This window comes from Neurospora tetrasperma (assembly GCF_000213175.1).
Source record: "Neurospora tetrasperma FGSC 2508 unplaced genomic scaffold NEUTE1scaffold_81, whole genome shotgun sequence".
Lineage (NCBI taxonomy): Eukaryota > Fungi > Ascomycota > Sordariomycetes > Sordariales > Sordariaceae > Neurospora > Neurospora tetrasperma.
The window spans coordinates 1,043,422-1,063,633 of record NW_009799179.1 but is presented as its reverse complement, the minus strand read 5'-3'; the positions used below and the strand labels follow the sequence as shown (position 1 = coordinate 1,063,633).

Sequence of the window (20,212 nt, the reverse complement as noted above, 5' to 3'; positions counted from 1 at the left end):
AAGAAGCGACGCCGGACGAGAGATTGTTTGTTTCCCAAACACGGTCGTGGAAGCTTCGATCTTTTATCTCATCTTTCGGTCGTTGGCTGAGTATAGGTAGGAGCTATGAGAGACCTCACCGCGTCTTCAGGCTCGAACTCCCTGTGAGATAATGAATGCAGACAAAAAGAGATCTCGACCTAACAGAGCGGTGAGAAAGAAAATTCTGAGTATAGTGAAAATGTCTTATGGGAAAGAAGGGTATGGTTCAAGATTAGCATGGGGGGAACACTCCGGCCTAGATCTCTACAGACTACGCCGATCCCTTGAAGGTTACGAGGAGATTGGGCCAGAAGGGCCGAAAAGAACCCCTATCCATAGCCACTTCGAGGCGGGTAGTATCATGGTGGGTACGGGCAGTGTTGAGAATTGAAAACCTTCCTTTTTCCCGTATTCCAGTCTTTTACAGGGCATGCCCCAATCGCGCCTTTCTTCCAAGGAAGTTTCTTTGATGTTGTTCTTGGCGAGAGAATCGGGGCAACAACGTAAGCGAGCAGAGCGCGGACAAGTCGACTCCCGTCTTCGTCACAGCGCACGTGCCACCACTGTCTTTGATGCCCAACCTTGATTTGTTCCAAAAATCCACAAAAGAAACCTCAAGATCCAAGATGCCCCACTAAATCGCAGATCCGGACCATTGCCCGCTTCTCGTTTCTTACGCCGCAGAAGCAATTACGTCACTGGTCAACCCACCATCACATGTGTTCGGATGAGGAAGGCGGCGAGGGCGGTCACAACTCTCTTACCAGTAGTCCAGCGCCAGTCCATATCTGCAAACATAGCATTGATGTTGAATGCTTTGATTCACGAGATCAAGGACAGCTGATCCTAAAGGTTGCTTTGTACAGTAATAGTGTTGGGCAAAAGGTCAACAATCACAGTCGAAATGTCCCAAGTGGGAGGTACCTTTTGGCTCTTATGCACTTATCAGAGGACATTCTACCGATAAGCATTTATCCGTTATCAGAACTCAAATTCCAGACTTACCTAGTCCAGGATCGTGAACCTAAGTTCGAGCCATCCACAATCAACAATGAGACCCGTGGAGTCTTTACCACCAGAACACAGCCTTGGCACATTGCGAAGTATGCTATCGCCAACCACAAAGATATTTCTTCCACCATAAACGCATTCCCTGAAACGAGAGCAACGACAACGACGACGGTAATCCGAGCGAGACTTGCCCCCAGGCGCATTCGATCCGGTCCGGCATAGCCGAGGCGAGAACCGAACTCTTCGCAACACCAAAACACTCGAAAAATACTCAATGTCGGGCATAATAACTGGCAAAGTAGCAGCCGGCGCCACGGCCGCCGTCACCTCGGCAGTCGAGAATGTCGCAAGGACCGCAACCTCCCTCACAGCCGGCGGCGGCTTCGTACCGCGCGAAGTTTACGAATCCTCGACCCAAATCACCCGCTCCTACTACCTCGGCCACCACGCCTCCGCCCTCAACAAAATGCGCCAGACCATCTCGAACGTCGGCTTGATCATCGAATGCCGCGACTTCCGCGTACCCATCTGCTCGTGGAACCCGCTCCTCGAGCGCAGTCTCGCCGCCTCCGCTGCCGGCGAGCGCTCCCGCATCATCGTCTATACGAAGCACGACCTCGGCCCACCCTCGGGCAACTTCTCCAAAGAGACCTCCATCGAGGGCTACACCAACGGCCGCTACCAAAGCGGCAAGGACATGGTCAAGACCCTCAAAAAGTACCACAAGAACTCCTACACCACCAAAGACGTCATGTTCCTCGGCACCTCCGCCGGCGCCCGCAGTCGCAACGACGCACCCAACAACGACAAACACTTGCTCGAGTCCATCAAGCGCATCGCTCGCGAAGCCGACTCTCTGACGGGTATGCGCGCCATGGTGGTCGGCATGCCCAACAGCGGCAAATCCACCCTGCTCAACCGGCTGCGCGCCAAGGGCATGGGTCTGCCCAAAGCCGCGCAAACTGGCGCCACACCGGGCGTTACCCGCAAGATCGGCACCCCCGTGCGCATCATAGCTGGCGAGTCCGCCGACGACCCGAGCAGCGCCGGCTTAGGCGAGGGAGTCTTCATCATGGACACGCCGGGCGTGTTCATCCCGTACGTCTCGGACCCGGAGGACATGCTCCGTCTGGCGCTGGTAGGGTGCGTGAAAGACGGCGTGATTCCGTCCGTCACGGTGGCCGATTACCTGCTTTACCATTTGAATCTTGTCGACCCGAAGCTGTATACGCGCAAGTTCGACTTGGGCAAGCCGACCAACGACGTGCACGAGTTCCTGCGGGCGGTGGCGACACGCACGGGTAAACTGAGAAAGGGGTCGGAGCTGAACCTGGAAAACGCAGCCGACTGGGTGGTGCAGGCGTGGCGGCGAGGAGACCTGGGCCGGTTCGCGCTGGAGAGGGTCACAGAGGAGACGCTCGCGCAGGCGGTCGAGAAGGCGAGGGAGCCGACAGTGAGTATCAGCCAGGCGAGGAAGAGGGAGAAGGAGCAGAGAAAGGTCGCGCAGCAGCTGAAGTGGGCAGGCATAACGGCGCCGCCGGGTGGAAGTGTTGCGTAGGCACTCACCGATTTAGCATGATATGATGTGGATCTCGGTTGCAGTGGAAAGTATGCCTCAGCGAGGAAATGATGGAAGTTCAAGGAAAATTAGATTTCGCTCTGGACCATAAAAGGAAAAGGAAGAAGACAAAAGCATTTGATACCCGCGCTCGTCAGAATTACGAGGGCTTAGACAATACACCAATCTTAGCTAATAACTCCATCGCCAACATTTTTTCCTGATGCTGTGGACCCCCATCAGTCTTGAGTAAAATACAGCATGCCTGCGAGAAGATAAAAGGCTTCGAGGGGCAACATGACGCTATTTCATGTTGTCGCGTACCCTTTACATCAACACGAAAGCGAGAGAATCATGTCATCTTGTTATTTCTTCCTCGCCGAAATTTGAAAAAGAAAAGAAAATCGGTTAAAATGGCGAAAAAGAGATATGAATTCAAAACAGCATCAAAAAGGGGGGGGAAAAATAGTTTTTGATGATCATCGTGCGACGTGGGCCTGATTCGAACAGACGCTCCCGAAGGAACAAGATTTCTAGTCTTGCGCATTAGACCACTCTGCCACCACGCCAATTGTTGTAAAATGGGCTCATCCGCCGAATATATCAATGCAACCCTTTGACAACACTCATCGTCAGAACCATGCAGTCAATGAATCATTAGTTTGGTGTTCTTCATTAGGTCATCAAATCATCCACGCCACCATTTCCATCCCCATTTACTTCCAGTTCTTGCCAAAGAACTCCAAAACAGTCTTGTACCCCCTGACATACTCGCTCTTGACGCGCTCGTCCTTCAAGTCGCCGCGCGCCGCCATCCAGCCGTGGACCTGGTCCTTGAAGGTCTCGACGTGCTTGGGCACGCTAAGGTTCTGCTCAAACTCCTTGACCTTGTCCTCGGGCTCCTCCTTAGAGGCGAGCAGGATAAGGGGCACCTTGATGCCCTTGGCCTCCTCGGGGTCAACCATGGCCGGGTGGCACTCGGCGCCAATGGAGAAGGGGTTATTCTCGGACTTGGTGATTAGGGAGACGACCTTGCCGCCCCAGCAGTACTGTTGTAAACTTTAGTCAGACAGGTTCCCTTGTATACCTAGGGACAACCACACTTACACCAATGATACCCCAGGACTTAATGTTGGGATGCTTGGCGCTCAGGGTCTTGACAAAGGCAGGGAGCTTCTCGGCGACGCCGTGGGGAGGGTTCTTGCTGAAGAAAGCGCCCAGGTTCTTCTTCTTCTCGTCCGTGTCGGGAGGGTACCACTCAATGGGGCACGGCTCGCCCTTGAACCAGTCGGGCATGAACACCTTGTACTTGGTGTCGTCGCTCGTGGCCAGGATGTCGGCGCCTTGGATGGTCTGGTCGAAGTAGCCGAAGATGTCGTAAATGACAACGATGCCCTTAGTGGCATCGTCGGGGCCGGTGACATAGGTCTTTAGGCCATCGTACTCGGTGAAGGAACCCTTGGGGCTGTAGCCGGAGGTGACGACGGGAGGGATGTTACAGCTGGCGGTCTTGTGTCAATGGTGACTGCCCGTCAGGATGGGGTGAGAAGAGACGCATCACTTACCAGGCCTCGTTGTGGCCGTGGCAGGCTTGCATGGTGGACATTTTGGCTGTTTGCAGGGGGGCCGGACTGTTAACAAGGGTACTCGCAATGAGTTGAGCAGAGATGATGGGTCGTGAATATGCAATAGTCTGTAGAGCAGCACTGGCTGAAGAAGATTGGGATGTGCTATGTAGAAGACGGGAATAGGCGCTGGTTCGCGAAACAGAAGAGAGACTCGCAGAGGAAGCAGATGGCACTGAAGCCGTGAGACGGAACTGATTGGGACCAGGCATACCTGTTGTACCTTGATGAGGTATGAGGGACTGTGAGTTTATAGCATACACGTCCTGAAATTCAACTGGGTTTTTTTTTAAGTGTTTATGTTCAATGCTCGACAAGTAACCATCACCATCGCGCAACCGCCGCGCAACACGCAGGAGCATCGGTGGGCGGGGTAGCTTCCTCCTCCCAGTTCAGGTTCCTATGATGTCACCACCACGTCCAAACTGCTTCCCGAAACCCCACCTTCCCGCCCATCCTTGTTCTCGAGAGGAAGGAGCCCAGATGGCTTCAATGATCGGGACTTCAATTGCCGACCATGTACCTGACCAATCATGTGCCGCGATCGACTGGCGTCTCGGGGCCAAAAGTTTACATCGCATGGACGCCATCATTTCTCTTCTTTCATTCTCCATTTCTTTAGTTTCGACCAACTTCAACACCACATGATTGAACACCAGTCCGTCTCACCCTCAATCAACCAGACGGCCGCCTCACCACTCGCTCCGTCTTCATGCAGACCGGTCGCTTTTCCGAATCTGGAATTATCTACGGTCTCGTGTTTTCCCGCGAAGAGATTGAACATCCGTGACACATGACAGGCTTCATCTGCGTCTCGATCTGACCAGACAAGATCGACTGCGAGTGGAAATCCAGTACCTTGCGATGAAGATCTCCATGTCTGCAATGTCAAATTACATTCTTTATTGCTAAAGACAGCGCGTTCTAAATTAACACATACTCGAATCCCACCGGCCTTTTCCCGTTCTTTTGACAGTCTCTTTTGCCTTCACACCCTAAAACATCACCGTCACAATTTCCATGCGCCTTTCTGGGAGATCACGCAGTTTTCCCCCCGCATATATTCCATCACCCAAATGTCTGGAAGGCCCTTCACTCACCAAGGGAGGATGGCCTTCCTTCGACATTTCTCTCAGTCTCGTGCAATCTCTTTCCAACATCCACCACGTCAACAGACCTCAACTAGGCATTGTTGATGGTATATCCCGATTTCCTAACATCGGCTATCGCCTTCTTCACAACAGCAACTTCGCTCGCAAATCGGAGTTTCTGGTCCACCTCCGAGATAAGAACCCATGAAGCCTCGAGCTTTTCATATGTCTCCTGCGTCCCATGGTCTCGTGTGGCCGTCGAGTCAGCCGTTGCCACGAAGAAGAAGACGGCCTTGAGCGCTTTGGTGTCCGACTGCGGGTCTGGATAGAGGCAGGTACCGACAAACTCGGTGCTCAGGTGTCCTTCGGTGATCTGTGGGCTCTTTTGTGGTGGCCCATCAGCCCCTTCGTCGACGGTAGGCGGTGTTGCTCTCGTAGCAATGTTGAGCTCCAGAGGCGCCGCCCGCACTCCGGTCTCTTCGTATGTCTCGCGCAGAGCCGCGTTGAGCATGGGCTCGTCAATGTTCCTTCGACCCTTGGGCAGCTGAAAGATCGAAAGGTTCCGGTTCCAAATCAACAGCACCTTTCCACGGCCGAGGTCAAGCGTCACGGTGCCGCACGAGATCACAAAGGCGTTAGCTGGGTGGAATACCATGCTGGCATCAATGCCATCCAGCCATGGCTGAAGATCGATCGCCATTATGTTGTCAGTTCTGTTGTCGGTTCTTGGTTTAAAAGTTTTTGGAGGCCGGCGAGGTTCACTGCTGCGGGAGAAGTTCTCCTTGTGTGTGTTGTGGGAGCACCGAGGAGCTGCTCAAGGATGCCCCCATATATATGGTTGCCAGTGCAAGGAATGAACAAGCCGAGGATGATGCGTTCCAGTCTCGCCACAGCTTCGACAAGTCTGGTATATGGGCCACGCCACAAAGCAAACTCTCTGTTCTGAAAAGCAACTCTTTCGCTCTCTCCCAATACCACACTCAAGTTATATTAACAGTACCATTCATCTCTTTCGCCTGCAGACCGAGCGGCTCAGAAACACGCCATGGTTAGTACCCAGTACTCCGGACCATTTCATCCTGATATTCAAACGCCGGTGAGCGACAGTAGCAACCGGTCAATCTGCAGGACTGGTCCAAAGCATGGGTTCACGGACTGAAAAAGAAACAAGCGTCTACCGACACACCATCGTGATGGGTCCCATGGAAGCGGCCAGTTAACGCCTGCCCCCCAGTTCCCTATGCAATATATTATCCATGAACGCGAACCCCGAGCCTTGTGTCACGACCATGGTTCACAAACCTACGTACCGTATCGCCCTGTCGTGCTGCGAGTTCGACGGTCCGATACAGCTCCACGTGTTGTCCTCCTTCTAAGTCGTCAGTCTTACCACAGCTGTCGTCGAATCAACACCAAAGTTGGCCCCAAATCAAAGCGGCGTTATGTGATACCTGGGAGCAAAAGTTCATGATGTCTCGTTTGAGTAATCACAACGTCGACTGAATTCACTGCATTCTGGTGACGATGGTGGCTGATCATACCACCGTAGCACCATCAGATGCCCGATGCTGTACATTGCCCCAAAGCCATCATCTTTTCATGAGTGCCGGTACAAGTCGGCTTCTTGGTATAAACCCAGAGCCCTACTCCATTTGTGTTGTTAAAGATCTTCACCGCTGTTCTATGGTTTCTGTTTCTTTGTAGCTTTCAGCTGTTCGTTCCGGATTCCGTTTCCTTCCTGGAGTTTCTATGATGGAATTCAACCCTGTAGAGGGAGAAACTTTTTTTTTCACATTGGATACTTTTGGGGCAAGCAAGCAGTTCTGTGCCATCTTACTCTTCATTTTGCCCCGTAAAGCACTCGGTCACCGACATTTTACCTGATGCCTTCCCCTGCCTACACCGGCGCTCCCGTTCCTGTTCCTGCGTCGACAAGCTGATTTTCACCGGGGTTCTCTGCGATTGCCCGCCATGCAAACATTTTCTCGTAGGGGAAGGTTCAATCATATCCGTCTTGTCAGGGTAGCTCACCCGATCAACGGAAACGGTCCTCCTACGTACTCCTCAGAAACCGGGGTCCAACGGCTGGTTCGTATCCAATGAGCCGCCAACATACATTCGCTCCCATCCTTCCACGCTGTCCTATTCGAGTAGTCCTCGCATATTATATTCACTAAATCTCCTCGACCTCTCCTTTTGACCGGTTGAAAGTTGCTACGCTCTGCGATCCTACCGCTCCGGCCTTGTACTACCAACTTTTAACTATCATTCGCAGATTGCCCCCTGCGGAGGTCTTACAAGCTGTTCGTTTGCCAATGCTTACAAAGGGAATGGGCCCATGTTACCACAACAAATCGGGCATGAGTATACCCTGACAAATCCTTTGGCGGTCTTTAAGTTTCAGGCAGAGTAGAAACTCGAAGCGCATACACACTCACCTGCTATGTGGGATGACGCTTAAACATGCCGTGTCCTTAGATGCTACGCTACCCAACTATTACAAAAGGCATTGGGAAGTTAGTCTACATGAAGACGACCGAACAGGAACCTCGAGAGTACATTCAAAGTGATAGCCCGCTGTTCAATGCGAGGTATCATTGATCATCACAAGGGGGTAAGATATTGAGCACAATCGAAATCATTCTCCTGTCTCCTCTCGGAAAAAGGAGGTCCGGACTTTGGAAGTCATCGCAAATTTTGCGTGCCCAGAAACGTCTGTCTCATATATTTGTCGAGATCCCGTATCACGTCAACCGGAAAAGGTTCAAGAAGGGGGCTGATTTTGGTTTCGGACAGACTTCAGTCCCGGCAAGGAAAACCAACGGGTATTTGTATGCTTACATTACGAAATCCCTAGTCCGCGTAAGCATCTTTCAGGGAAAATGTAGTGGCAAAGAGACATTGCTGGTTTAGCAATACGACGACAGGGATGCTAAGCCTTGAGTGAACATGGGGAAAACGAGCGAAGAACGGCCTCAGCCGCCCGTCAAGTTGACAAACGCGGCTCATCCCACATAACCGCAAGCTGGGGAGGACACAAAGAGAGACTCACGAACGATATCTCTATCATTAGGAGAGCTAAGGAAGAAGCGCGATGAAGGAGCTTGGCAATATCAGGTCAGCCTCGATGTGCAACCAAGTGTCGACGATCCGAAATCGAGCTCAGTGCAAGCACCCATCTACCCAGGCCGATGTTGCATAATACCTTCGAGGCTACGTTGGTACTGAAGATTCAGTCGCTCGGTTCTGCGGATCATTGTGGAGGTCAGAAAGAAACTGATCGAATATGGAAACATAACCGGGACGTATAGCTGATACTGTGACTGTTCGACGGTGTTAGTTCTTACTCGCGGTTGAAGGGGAGGGGGCTGGGCTGCTTCACCAACAAAGGTTACGTGCATATGCCAGGGCCGCCATGATCGTACACGTGTATAAACGAAGCTCTTCCCCATGTGGTTGCTCCCCACAAGTTTTCGTGGGGGAAAGGTTCCCGAGTAAGGAACACTCGCTGACAAAGCTCGCTCTCCTTCGGCGGTTTAGTGACATGCGTTTACATATAGAATAGAGCGGACCAACCGGGTTCTACCACACAATTGTGCGGCTCATATATCACATTCTCGACCACCATCCCGTTCTCATCACGATGAAGGAGTGGTCAATAGAGGGTGGGGGTCATCCTTGTCTAAACGCAGGCACAAGGCACAAGACACTCACACAGACCAGGATGTGGAAAGACTAGTGCGAAGCAACGAAGGACAGGCAAGGGGCGGGAAGGCTGGACAAGGTAGATCGTCGTCATCATGATCATCAATGTCGAATGTCAATTATTACAATGGTACACGGAGAGCAAGGAACGAAAAGTCTGGGCCCGTCACAGCATCTCATGCAGCAGCTGTGTACACTAGCCTCATAATGCAGCTTGTAAAGGGGCATGTTGAGAGGTTCTTCCGTACAGTTTTTCTGAACAAGACAACGAACAAAGTGGAAGAAACCACACTATTCTCAGTGGAGAGGCTGATACTGAAAATGTCGAACACCTTTCTGTCTATAGAGGTACCCGATGTCATTACCAGTCTAATAATAATTTCAACAGACAAGCTAGTTGTTGGCCAAATGGGCATACTCCTTGTTGAAAGCCCTTCCAATGACCATCCTCCTAACTTCTGAGGTGCCCGCGCCAATCTCATACAACTTGGCATCCCTCATGATCCTCGACACCGGCATCTCCTCCATGTAGCCCATACCGCCCAAGATCTGAATAGCATCCAGAGCGACCTCGGTTGCCCTCTCTGCCGCATACAAAATGGCACCAGCGCAATCCTGCGTCTTGATAATTCCTTGCTCATCGACCGTCTTGGCCGTCGCATACGTGTATGCCCTCGATGCCTGCAATTTGGTATACATATCCGCCAACTTGCCCTGCAACAGCTGGAAATGGGCAATCGGGGTGCCGAACTGCTTCCTCGAGTGAGCATACGGCAAGGCAACATCCAGCGCCGCCTGCATCAAACCCAGCGGTCCCGCGCTCAGCACCAGCCTCTCCAGATCCAATCCCTCCATCAACACCCTCACGCCCCCATTGACCTTGCCCAGCACATTCTCCTCGGGCACATATACGTTCTCAAACACTAGCTCGCCGGTGTTCGACCCACGCATGCCCATCTTGTCCAGCTTCCTCAGGCACTCGAACCCCTCTGCCTTGACCCCGTCCTTCTTCGTCTCAACGATGAAAGCCGTGATTCCCTTGCTTCCAGCATCTGGCTCCGTCTTGGCATACACCACAATCACGTCCGCATCCGGGCCATTGGTGATCCACATTTTGCTTCCATTGAGCTTATACCCGCCCTCGACCTTCTTGGCCGTCGTCCGCATGCTGACCACATCGCTTCCACTTCCACTCTCGCTCATGGCCAACGCACCGACCTTTTCGCCGGAAATCAGTCCCGGCAGGTATTTCTCCTTTTGCTCGGCGTTGCCGTTCAGACTCAACTGGTTCACGCACAATTGGCTGTGCGCGGCATAGGACAAGGCAATCGAGCCCGAAGCGCGCGAGAGTTCCTCCATCACGATGCAGTGCGCTTGGTAACCCATCGACAGACCGCCGTAGGCTTCGTCGGCCGTGATGCCGAGGAGACCGGCGTCGCCGAGGGCCTGCCACATGTGAGGCGGGAAGGCATTGGATTTGTCGGTTTCGGCGGCGAGGGTCTCGGGAAGGGAACGCCGGACGAATTCTTGCACGCGCTCGCGGAGCTCGGTGAGGTCGGTAGGGGAGGGGGGAGTGAAGCCGGCGGGGTGTTTGTTGTGGGAGGCGTTGCGGCGTTGGGTTTGGATGTGGTTGAGGGTTAGTAGTGGTGAGACTGTGGTTGGTGATGGGCGGCGTGGTGTTGTGGTTGTGGTTGTTGTCGCCGTGTAAGTGCTGTGGAGTCGCGATTGACGGGGAATCCTTGAAATCCCCGTGGGGATTCTGGGGATGGATTTGGTGGTGGTGGAGCGCGCAAGGGCGCGGGAGAGGCCTTGGGTGGACATTTGTGTTCTGTCGGGTTTGTTTACTTGGTGAAGACCAAAAGTGATGGTTACTCTGGAAGTAGATAGATGAAGTTGAGAGAAAGGGGAAGAGAGCAAAAACAAAGCTACAGTTGTAATCAAGTCGGGATGAGCTCCGTTCATCCTTTCTCTTGTGCATCCCCTGGATCCCCCCCTCGCCATCCACTAACAATGGCCAGCCACGAATTACACCAACTAGCGTTAACTTTCTGTTCCAAACATCCCGCATCTAGCCAGAGCCGCGGCAGTTTTTGATGGTAAATGTTACCCTTGTGTTCTATTGAAATTGGACGGTTGGCGACGGCTTGCCTCGGGTTTTGGCGATCTTGTTAGTGATCCATGTTGTGATTGGCTACATGGAAGCCGGGCATTGAGTTTCACAAGCCCGTGAGGGGTACGTCAGACAGTGTGATGGATGCCAATGTCGAGGTCTGAGATGGTAGCCGCTCAAGTTAGACCGAGGACTTCGGCTGGGCGCGGCGGAGTTGGAAGGAAGTTGTCGTGGGCGTCTTTTCCCCTTCAGTTGGTTTTGTTGTTTTCCTCCCCCTTTCCGTCCTTCTTGTATGCTGTGTCGAGTTTGTAAGTCCAAGTTAAACACCATCATCACCATGTCTTTCTCCTCCGCCAGCAGGAGAGAGGTTCTCCTCTTCTCCAAGCAATTGTCCAGAACAGCCTCCACATCCCCACGATCCGCCAGTTTACCCCTGCATCCCCGCAATCTCGGGCTCCTCCTCCACAGCAACCAGCAACAACCACAACAATCACATCGTCAACAAAGCGTCCTCCAGCAACAACGACGCTCGGTCGCGACTTTCACGACTCCCCACCAAGCCAATGCCATATCCGTCCTCAAGTCCGATGTCGATACCGACTCCCCCGAGTTCAAGGAGAACGAGCGCCTTATGGGCGAGGCCATGGCCCGTCTAGAAGAGCTCACCCGCAAGGTTCACCAGGGCGGTCCCCAGAAGGCGCGCGAGAAGCACCTTTTGCGCAAGAAGATGCTCCCGCGTGATCGCATCACTGCATTGATTGACCCTGGCACAACGTTCCTAGAGCTTTCTCCTTTGGCTGGCCATGAACTCTACCCTGAGGCAGATGTGCCCGCCGGTGGCATCATTACGGGTGTGGGTGTGGTTGAGGGCGTTACGTGCGTTATCGTCGCCAATGATAGCACGGTCAAGGGTGGCACTTATTATCCCATTACGGTCAAGAAGCACTTGAGGGCACAGGAGGTTGCCAAGGAGAACAACCTTCCGTAAGTCTTGACCTTTCTTTTCACGACACATGTACATACGGTTCACTGACACGGATGACCAAACAGCTGCATCTACCTGGTCGATTCTGGTGGCGCCAACCTTCCCCATCAGTCTGATGTCTTCCCCGACCGCGAACACTTTGGTCGCATCTTCTTCAACCAAGCCCGCATGTCCTCTCAAGGTATCCCCCAGATCGCCGTGGTCATGGGTCCCTGCACCGCCGGCGGCGCCTACGTCCCCGCCATGTCCGATGAGAGCATCATTGTTCAAGAGCAGGGTCATATCTTCCTTGCCGGCCCACCGCTCGTCAAGGCCGCCACCGGCGAGGTTGTCAGCCCCGAAGAGCTTGGTGGCGGCGCCATGCACTCCTCCGTCTCCGGTGTGACCGATTACCTCGCCGTTGATGACGCGCATGCCATCGTGCTCGCCCGCCGCAGCATTGCCAACCTCAACTGGCCGCGCGGCTCCTCCACAGGTGCCGTCACCCCGGCCGACTTTGAGCAGAAATTTGAAGAACCGCTCTATAGCGCCGACGAGCTCTTGGGCATCGCCTCCACTAACCTGCGCAAGCCCCTACCCATCCACGAGGTCATTGCCCGCATCGTCGACGGCTCCGCTTTTGCCGAGTTCAAGCGCGACTACGGCACCACGCTCGTCACGGGCTTCGCCAAGATCTACGGCCACCGCGTTGGCATCGTGGCCAACAACGGCATCCTCTTCAGCTCTTCTGCTCTTAAAGGCGCACACTTCATCGAGCTTTGTGCCCAGCGCGGTATCCCGCTTGTCTTCCTCCAAAATATCTCGGGCTTCATGGTCGGTCGTGACGCCGAGCGCGAGGGTATCGCCAAGAACGGCGCCAAGCTAGTCACGGCCGTGGCGTGCGCGGACGTGCCCAAGTTCACAGTCGTCGTCGGCGGCAGTTACGGCGCGGGCAACTACGGTATGTGTGGACGGGCGTACTCACCCAGGTTCTTGTGGATGTGGCCAAACGCTAGGATTGGCGTCATGGGTAGTGAGCAGCTGGCGAAAGTGATGGAGACGGTGGGCACCAAGGCGGATCCTGAGTTGCAGGACAGGATTGAGAGGGAGAGTGATGCAGTGTTTTCGAGCGCCAGGCTTTGGGATGATGGTGTTATCCCGCCGCAGCATACGAGGAGGTACTTGGGACTTGGTTTGAGGGCGGCGTTGGGTGGAAGAAATGAGCAGGCGCCTAGGGGGACCAAGTTTGGTGTCTTTAGGATGTAGTTTAGCGTGTTACTCGAAGTTAATTAATTGCTTATCGTCATCGTTGTGTTCCGCCGAAAACTTAGCCTTTAACTGGGTATGACCATTGGGAATAGCTTCATTCTTTTTTGCCTGTTACGGGGAGAGCTCTACCACGGCGACCTGACTTACTCCACATCTCCGAGCTCCACCGAGCCACGGGTCCCACAACGGGTCCCCACTATGCCCCCATCCCGCTTCAGGCAGAAAGTGCGGGGAAATGGAGAACTGGACGAGAAAGTGGAGAGTTTTCGTGCGGGGTAAGTGGAGCAGTACCTGCCGTGCCTGCTTTGGTTCAGGCCGCTGAGGCCACATCCACAACTGACTTTGACGTCTTCCCTGAATCAGACTGAAAGAGAATGAAGAGACAAAGGAGAATGATGGAGCAAGGTATGAGCTCAGAGTGAAGATCCTTTGCGGTCAGCCGGTGTTCTGAAACATATGGATCCCGCCTTGAATATTATCCAGGAACACGGTACGGGTTAGTGCGCCTGAGTGCTTGATGTTTCTGGACGGAATGTCGAGAAGCTTTGGTTGAGGTGAGGTAGAGGTAAGTAGCAGCTGCGGTGCAGAATTTGAGGATATTTGCTTGTTGTGTTTGCGTTTGAGTGGTCTAGAGTTTCCAGGCTCATGTCGGAGACCCTGAGTTGGGAGATTCGACCATCGGGTTATCTGTGACCGATACAGATATGGAAAGGAATGATGGCTAAAACTGCCAGGTTGGTGATGCGCTATTTGCATTCTTCCGGCAAATAGAGGTTGACGATGGTGGGTCTAGGCCTGATCGTCGTCCAAATTTTTTAAAGCTTCGGTTGTACGAGAGTTCTAGACGTCCATGTTGTAACAGATGCTGCGAGGGGAGCTTGCATATGCATATCTTCCCTGAGCTGAGCAACGTGTGGTAGGTGTAGTGTACATAGCAGAAGTTGTCGAGGGTTGTATACACTAGGAAAAACTTATCCTTTCCCAGATAATAAAATAATTTTGATACAAGAAAACGAAAGTTATTCCAACGTCAAGATCATTTAATCCCTTGTTGTTTCTGTATATCAAGGTCAGTACTAACTCTAGCGACAGTAAGTTGGGATTGAAGCCACCTTGCCAACTTCTCTCCTTCGCTATTAATTTGAACTGTCACTTACACAATCTCGCAGCCCAACAGACATAATCTTCACAACGGCACGACAAACTTTTAGCTCTCGAGCTCCCTAAGAACAGCTCAACGGCGGAAAATACCCAACTAGACACACATAATCATCACCACCTTTCATAATGGCAACCCGCGCCGTTCCCCGCGCCCTCCGGGCCAGCAACATCTTCTCCACAGCAACCCGCCCAACCATCCCAATTCTTTCCTCAAGCCAAAGAGCCTTCCACATCAGCGCGACCCGCCTGCAAAAGAAGAAGAAGAACACCACCACCACCACCACTCCTACCCCTGGAGCGGGCGCCTTCGCCCGAACTGACGACTCGATCACCGTCGAATACCCCGAAGACTCCTCCCAGCTCCCCTCTTCGCAGCCAGTGGACAGCGGCATAGGAAGAGCGGGGCAGAATGTTTTCCCGACGCTTGCCACGTTTTCTCTCCAAGGAAAGGTGGGCGTGGTGACGGGCGGAGCGAGAGGGTTGGGGTTGGTGATGGGGCAAGGGATCGTGGTTAGTGGTGGGGATTTGGCTATTGTTGATTTGAACAGTGAGTTTTTTTTTTTTTTTTTTTGTTTCTTTTTTTCGGGGTTGGGAGGTGATTGATGTTGAAGGGGGGATTGGGATTTGCAAAGGGGTGTAATGAAGAAGAGAGGGGGTGGGAGTGAAGGTGAAATTGAAGTAGTGGTGAAGAATGAGAACACGGGAGACAACGGGGAGGATCAAGTGAAAACGAAGAGCAAACGCGAAAAGAAAATGGCAGCGCTGACAACCTCTTCACCCAAAAAAACAGAAGAAGAAGCAACCAAACAAGCCCAAAACATCGTCGAGACCTTCAAGAAGGACTATCCTTCCGCCAAGAAGTCCGTTACCTCTCCCCTTTACTCCCCTTTTCCTCTTCTCCTTAGTTCCTCCTTCCTTCCCACCTCTCTCACATTTGTTTGTCGGTTACCATCTCAACTAACATCCATCAGAATCCCCAAAGTAACAGCCCACTACGCCGACGTCTCCGACCCAGCCTCCGTCGACGCCTGCATCGCCGAGATCGTCGCCGAGCACGGCAAAATCGACAACCTCGTCACTTCTGCCGGCTTCACAGAGAACTTCGAAGCCGTCAATTACCCAGTGGACAGGATGCGCAAGCTCTGGGGCGTCAACGTGGACGGGACGTACTTGTTCGCTACGGCTATTGCCAGGCATCTGGTAAGTCGTCGCCGCCTCTGTTTAAATAGTTCTAGCTACAACCAAAGCTTGACAATTTCGTGTCCTGGAAGACAAGACTAACTAACCATTTCACTCAACTTAGATGGGCCGCAACTCCCCCGGCTCCCTCGTCTTCATAGGCTCCATGTCCGGCAGCATCGTCAACGTGCCCCAGCCGCAAACTCCTTACAACGCCTCCAAAGCGGCCGTCCGACACCTAGCCGCCTCTTTCGCGGTAGAATGGGCCAAGGCGGGAATCCGTGTCAACTGCATTTCCCCCGGCTACATGCTCACGGCTTTGACCAAAAAGATCCTGGACGAGAACCCGGACTTGAAGGAGAAGTGGACTTCGCTGATCCCGCAGGGCCAGATGGGTAACCCCGAGGATTTGATGGGTCCAGTCACATTCTTGTTGTCGGATGCTAGTCGGTATGTGACGGGGGCGGATTTGAGGGTTGATGGGGGGTATACTTGTACGTAAGTGGCATGGGGAGGAAAAGGGGATTCGGTCTTGCGACGAAAAGTAGTTGGATGCGGCTGGATGGCTGTATTGAGGATGGGAGGGAAACGGCGAAATAAATGGTAGAGGGTGTTGAATGTGAGCAGCTACAATCGAACAGCATTGTTTCGTGTATTTGAACTTTATGTGCTTAGTATTCATCTCTGGCCTCTATTTGCGCGCCATGTAGCTATTAACGGGAATATGTTCCAGCTGTTTGGATATGGTAAGACATAGTCCAACTATAGAGTTGTATTCTCGGGTGCTCTGATCCGTTGGTTGATATCCGCGTGTAGATGACTAGAGGTACTTTGCCATTTTGTTACCACCCTTAGGCATCAACCAAGTTGCGATATCTTTTTAAAACCACTGCTTTACCTGACCTTAGTTCTACTGTAGTTAAAAAGCACTTTACCCCTGCTTTAGACTCTACTATCATTAGAAAGCCCCATGTTTCTCATCGAGTCATCCGGAGATGATCTCCTCCCGATCTTCTCGTTTATCGATCGCTACGAGTTTCCTACTCTTGTCTTGCCTGTTTTCACCGAAGCCTCAACCCTTATTGGCCCTCACCTTGACCTTGTACGCTAATCTCTAGCTGCCGCGGAAAAAGAAAACGTGGAGATTTCTCCCCCTATTTACACTTCCCCTCTCATAGGTCTCAGTCATGACTTGTGACATCTATCTGGACCAGGAGCCAGTGACGATGGCCAAACCAAAACGAGACCACAGGCATAACATGATCTCGACACCAACGTTTCCAGCTTTCCAACTCCCCAAGAAAAGAAGGGAGGAAACAAACAGCGTAGCTGAGCCGCGCTCGGTTGGCGGTGTGATACGCAGAGGGGAAGGCAAGCAGCTGATCGGAGATCCATAGCTGAGCTCAAATTCCACAGCATGGCACAGGATGGAATTGATGTCGGGATGTAAAAGCCCAACGGACGCCTCTGATAGGGCTCCCAGACATGCGAGGGGAAGCCATCTTGCAAGTAGCGAGGGCTGGAAGACTGGCCGGTGGCAAAAGTCAGAACGTCTTCCTTTCTTCGAGGCGGGAATATGTAAATGTAAAGCAAGTGTCGTTATCGTGAACCCAGATGGCTGAGAAGGTTGGTATGGATGGCATGTCACATTGTCTCTCCATCCCCCGCTTTATCTCATACCATGTCTTGGCCTCTTGCGGCTCATGATGACTTACGGCACAACAACCGTTGTCGATAGGCAGAAAATCCGTCTCATAAAAGAGTTGTTGCGAAAGATTCCCGCGTGCTTGGCTGATCATATCATGCCGAAGTCAATCCTTTTCCTACCAATGGACTGGATCTATGTGTTGAGAATGAGGTGTGGTTGTGTTTTCTGACCCTTGGATCCGTGATCTGGGTCACACGACCCGTGAAGCGCCCGTGATTGGTGGCCGTCTCGACCCGTTATCCGTTGGGTGGAAGGAAGGGTAACGTCCCCGTCTCCGTCCCTCCCCGCAAACGGCAGATCAGTCACCAGAGAGTGCGGCTGCACTTATTTGAAGCACAACTTTTCACATATCCAAACAGCTTGTTTGTTGTCGTGAAGGGCTAGGCCGCTAGGTAGCCATACATGGTTTGTTGCACTTTGTGCTACGACTTGCAAGTCAGCTGGGCGAGACAAGACGGACAAGGATACGAGACGGCATGTCTTGGGCAACCCCGTTGGACAGTCCCGTGGAAGAGGGAAAGACGATATGACTGATAATGAAGCCGAGAAAGGAAGGCTGGTCGTTGTACACTAGGAGGCATGTGTTGGTATGTAGCTGGCTGTGGGCGGAAAATGAAAGTCTAGCCGCCAGGTACCGAACGTTTTCTAGACCGAATGTAACAGAAGGCCTTTTTGGTGTGGCAGGCTGTTACTGCTATAGGATGTGATGCTTCCTTCAGTGGTATGACATGGATGCCAGAGGGACGAGGGAGAGTGTGGGGGTTAGACTCACAACTTTCCCTTCAACCCCGTAGGCTAGTATAGGCAAATCAGTGATACAGGCTACCGCCGGTGGAAATGATCAGCCTGGTCTGTAACCCACGTGTCTTGTTCTGCCAAAGTTACCTCGATCTCGGGACCTTGAGAAGCCGGGTGATGGATGGTTACCATCAATCCGAAGGGAGGAAGACGTGGGGGACTGGAGGCGCGAGGGGGGAGTAGAGCTGAGCTACCTAGGCTGCAGTGGGCGACGACGATATCTTGATTTGTTTGTAATCCCATCAAGAGGACAACCAAAAAAGCTGAAGGGAAAAGGACCAATGCTTATGTCGGTATTTCTTCTCGGGTACACAGAAACCGAGGAAAAAAGAAAACTCGATGACAAAGTGCAAGAGTGAGAACCTGGATGGCCAGAGCCAGTTCGGGGTTACGTACCGGGCTGCTCAGGGAAGCTACTCTACCTACGGTTACAGCAGCTATAGCATGCCCCTGTCACAAGTCAGGGCAGTCGATCTGTCACCTGCCACCTCAATTGACTCCTAGGTATGCCATGTGTGGGATATCTTGTTGTTTGGGAAACATGGGATTCCATAGGTACCTACCCCGTGTCGCCTTGGGACTTACGAGCTTGGGGAAAATCAGAAATACTGTGATGAATGAACCTAATGCACGGCGAGATTTGAGGGTGAAAAAGAAGAGGAACAAGCAGGCCCGGATCTCATCTGCATCATTTCAACTGAAGTTGTCTAGAACCACTGGGTACCTACCAAGAGGTAGTGGAGCCCGGGCCTCAACACCCATTTCGGCATCCGCGATGACACTAACACTGTAATACTGTGTTTAGCAGGACTTCTGTTAGTACACTACTCAATGTTCCCTTGCGTGCCCAGCGGCCAGCGCACCAACAGGAAGCGCTCCTCCCCCCCTGTCTGCCAGATACTTCAACCTTGCACCTTCAGTCACCTCCAAGGTAGTTACCTTAGTAGGTACCCGGACGTAGCCGAGCATCAGTCCAGGCCCCAGAGATCCTGGAGCCCTAGCGCAGCAGACGTGCCTTCCCTGGACGAGACACATGATGCTGCTTCTTCCACTTTGTTCCTGAGGTAGGTACCTCTACCCATTCATAACCTAACCGCACCTGCTTCCCCTCGTTCCTTCGCTGGGCTGACTTTGTTGAACTTTTCACACTTCGTTCACTTCCAGGTTCTTTCAACCTGACTACAGTAGTACCTCTAGGTACACACACCTAAACACGGTATATTCCTCTTCCGCACCCGGAATATCTTGTACACGCCAACACACAACACCAGCTTGGAATGAGCACGCGGCGCCCTCGCAGCCTAACGACAGTACAGCTGGTGGTCGGGTTGATATGACCCGGATATGCCGTGGCCCGGAACTTCCTCGCTGTTTCTACTTCCACTTCTAGTACTCGGAGCATCTCAGCGGCCTCGCACCAGCGACGTTACCACGTTGGGTACCCATCTCTAACACCCCTCCTCTTCGAAACCGCGCCCAAGACTTGTGTCTCAGCTTCACCTTGAAAATCCCCCTGGGTAGCCTACGGTACTGTCCGGCATCTGCCCGCCTCACAGGCAGAGACAGACACACACTTGCGTTGGTACGTGATGTTCCGTCGCGTGCCACGGCCCCCCGTCACCGCACTACACTATTCCTGCAATCAAGTAAATACCCTACACTACCTACCCGGCTGAGCTCAGCTGGCAGCTCCCAGGCCCCCAAGCCTTCGGAGCATTGATGTTCTCAGTTGTGGTGCGGTGCTAGCCTCCACTTGTCTTGAGCTCAGCTCGATCGTCACCGCCAGGGCAGGGCAGCTACCTTGTCATGCTTGCCGCCAGTCACTGTTGCCAGTGCTGCGCATGTGGGTGCGGACATCGGGCACTTGGCCTGCAAAAAGTACGAGACTCCGAGAGCATAATAAAGCAGTGGTGCTGTGCTTGGACTCACAGTCCTTGCCCATGTCCGGGCATGTCCAGGTCTCAAAATATGAGATAACATCATGTCCCCCATCATTGTTATTGTCCCTGCTT

General features: G+C 52.8%; 6 protein-coding genes across 6 annotated transcripts; 3 read left to right on the top strand and 3 right to left on the bottom strand.

Moving 5' to 3' along the window:
- Positions 1–1,306: 1,306 nt before the first annotated feature.
- NEUTE1DRAFT_89174 (uncharacterized protein) lies at positions 1,307–2,615 on the top strand (the record flags this gene model as incomplete). Its single annotated transcript, XM_009856954.1, has 1 exon — positions 1,307–2,615. One exon carries the CDS (start codon positions 1,307–1,309, stop codon positions 2,588–2,590), a length of 1,284 nt encoding a protein of 427 aa, XP_009855256.1.
- Positions 2,616–3,065: 450 nt separating this feature from the next.
- On the bottom strand, positions 3,066–4,522 carry NEUTE1DRAFT_118472 (uncharacterized protein; the record flags this gene model as incomplete). The annotated part of the gene is made up of 4 exons (XM_009856953.1): positions 3,066–3,639; positions 3,698–4,091; positions 4,156–4,201; positions 4,430–4,522. The coding sequence occupies 3 exons, from the start codon at positions 4,194–4,196 to the stop codon at positions 3,307–3,309; spliced, it is 768 nt and encodes a 255-aa protein (XP_009855255.1).
- Positions 4,523–5,397: 875 nt separating this feature from the next.
- Positions 5,398–6,006, bottom strand: NEUTE1DRAFT_54069 (uncharacterized protein; the record flags this gene model as incomplete). The annotated part of the gene is made up of 1 exon (XM_009856952.1): positions 5,398–6,006. The coding sequence occupies one exon, from the start codon at positions 6,004–6,006 to the stop codon at positions 5,398–5,400; it is 609 nt and encodes a 202-aa protein (XP_009855254.1).
- A 2,378-nt stretch (positions 6,007–8,384) lies between these two features.
- On the bottom strand, positions 8,385–10,466 carry NEUTE1DRAFT_125284 (uncharacterized protein; the record flags this gene model as incomplete). Its single annotated transcript, XM_009856951.1, has 2 exons — positions 8,385–8,409; positions 9,430–10,466. 2 exons carry the CDS (start codon positions 10,464–10,466, stop codon positions 8,385–8,387), a joined length of 1,062 nt encoding a protein of 353 aa, XP_009855253.1.
- Positions 10,467–11,644: 1,178 nt separating this feature from the next.
- NEUTE1DRAFT_70482 (methylcrotonoyl-CoA carboxylase beta chain mitochondrial precursor) lies at positions 11,645–13,389 on the top strand (the record flags this gene model as incomplete). The annotated part of the gene is made up of 2 exons (XM_009856950.1): positions 11,645–12,105; positions 12,172–13,389. 2 exons carry the CDS (start codon positions 11,753–11,755, stop codon positions 13,349–13,351), a joined length of 1,533 nt encoding a protein of 510 aa, XP_009855252.1.
- A 1,018-nt stretch (positions 13,390–14,407) lies between these two features.
- On the top strand, positions 14,408–16,349 carry NEUTE1DRAFT_149347 (uncharacterized protein; the record flags this gene model as incomplete). The annotated part of the gene is made up of 5 exons (XM_009856949.1): positions 14,408–14,423; positions 14,524–15,062; positions 15,306–15,375; positions 15,487–15,715; positions 15,819–16,349. 4 exons carry the CDS (start codon positions 14,642–14,644, stop codon positions 16,194–16,196), a joined length of 1,098 nt encoding a protein of 365 aa, XP_009855251.1.
- Between the last annotated feature and the right edge of the window lie 3,863 nt (positions 16,350–20,212).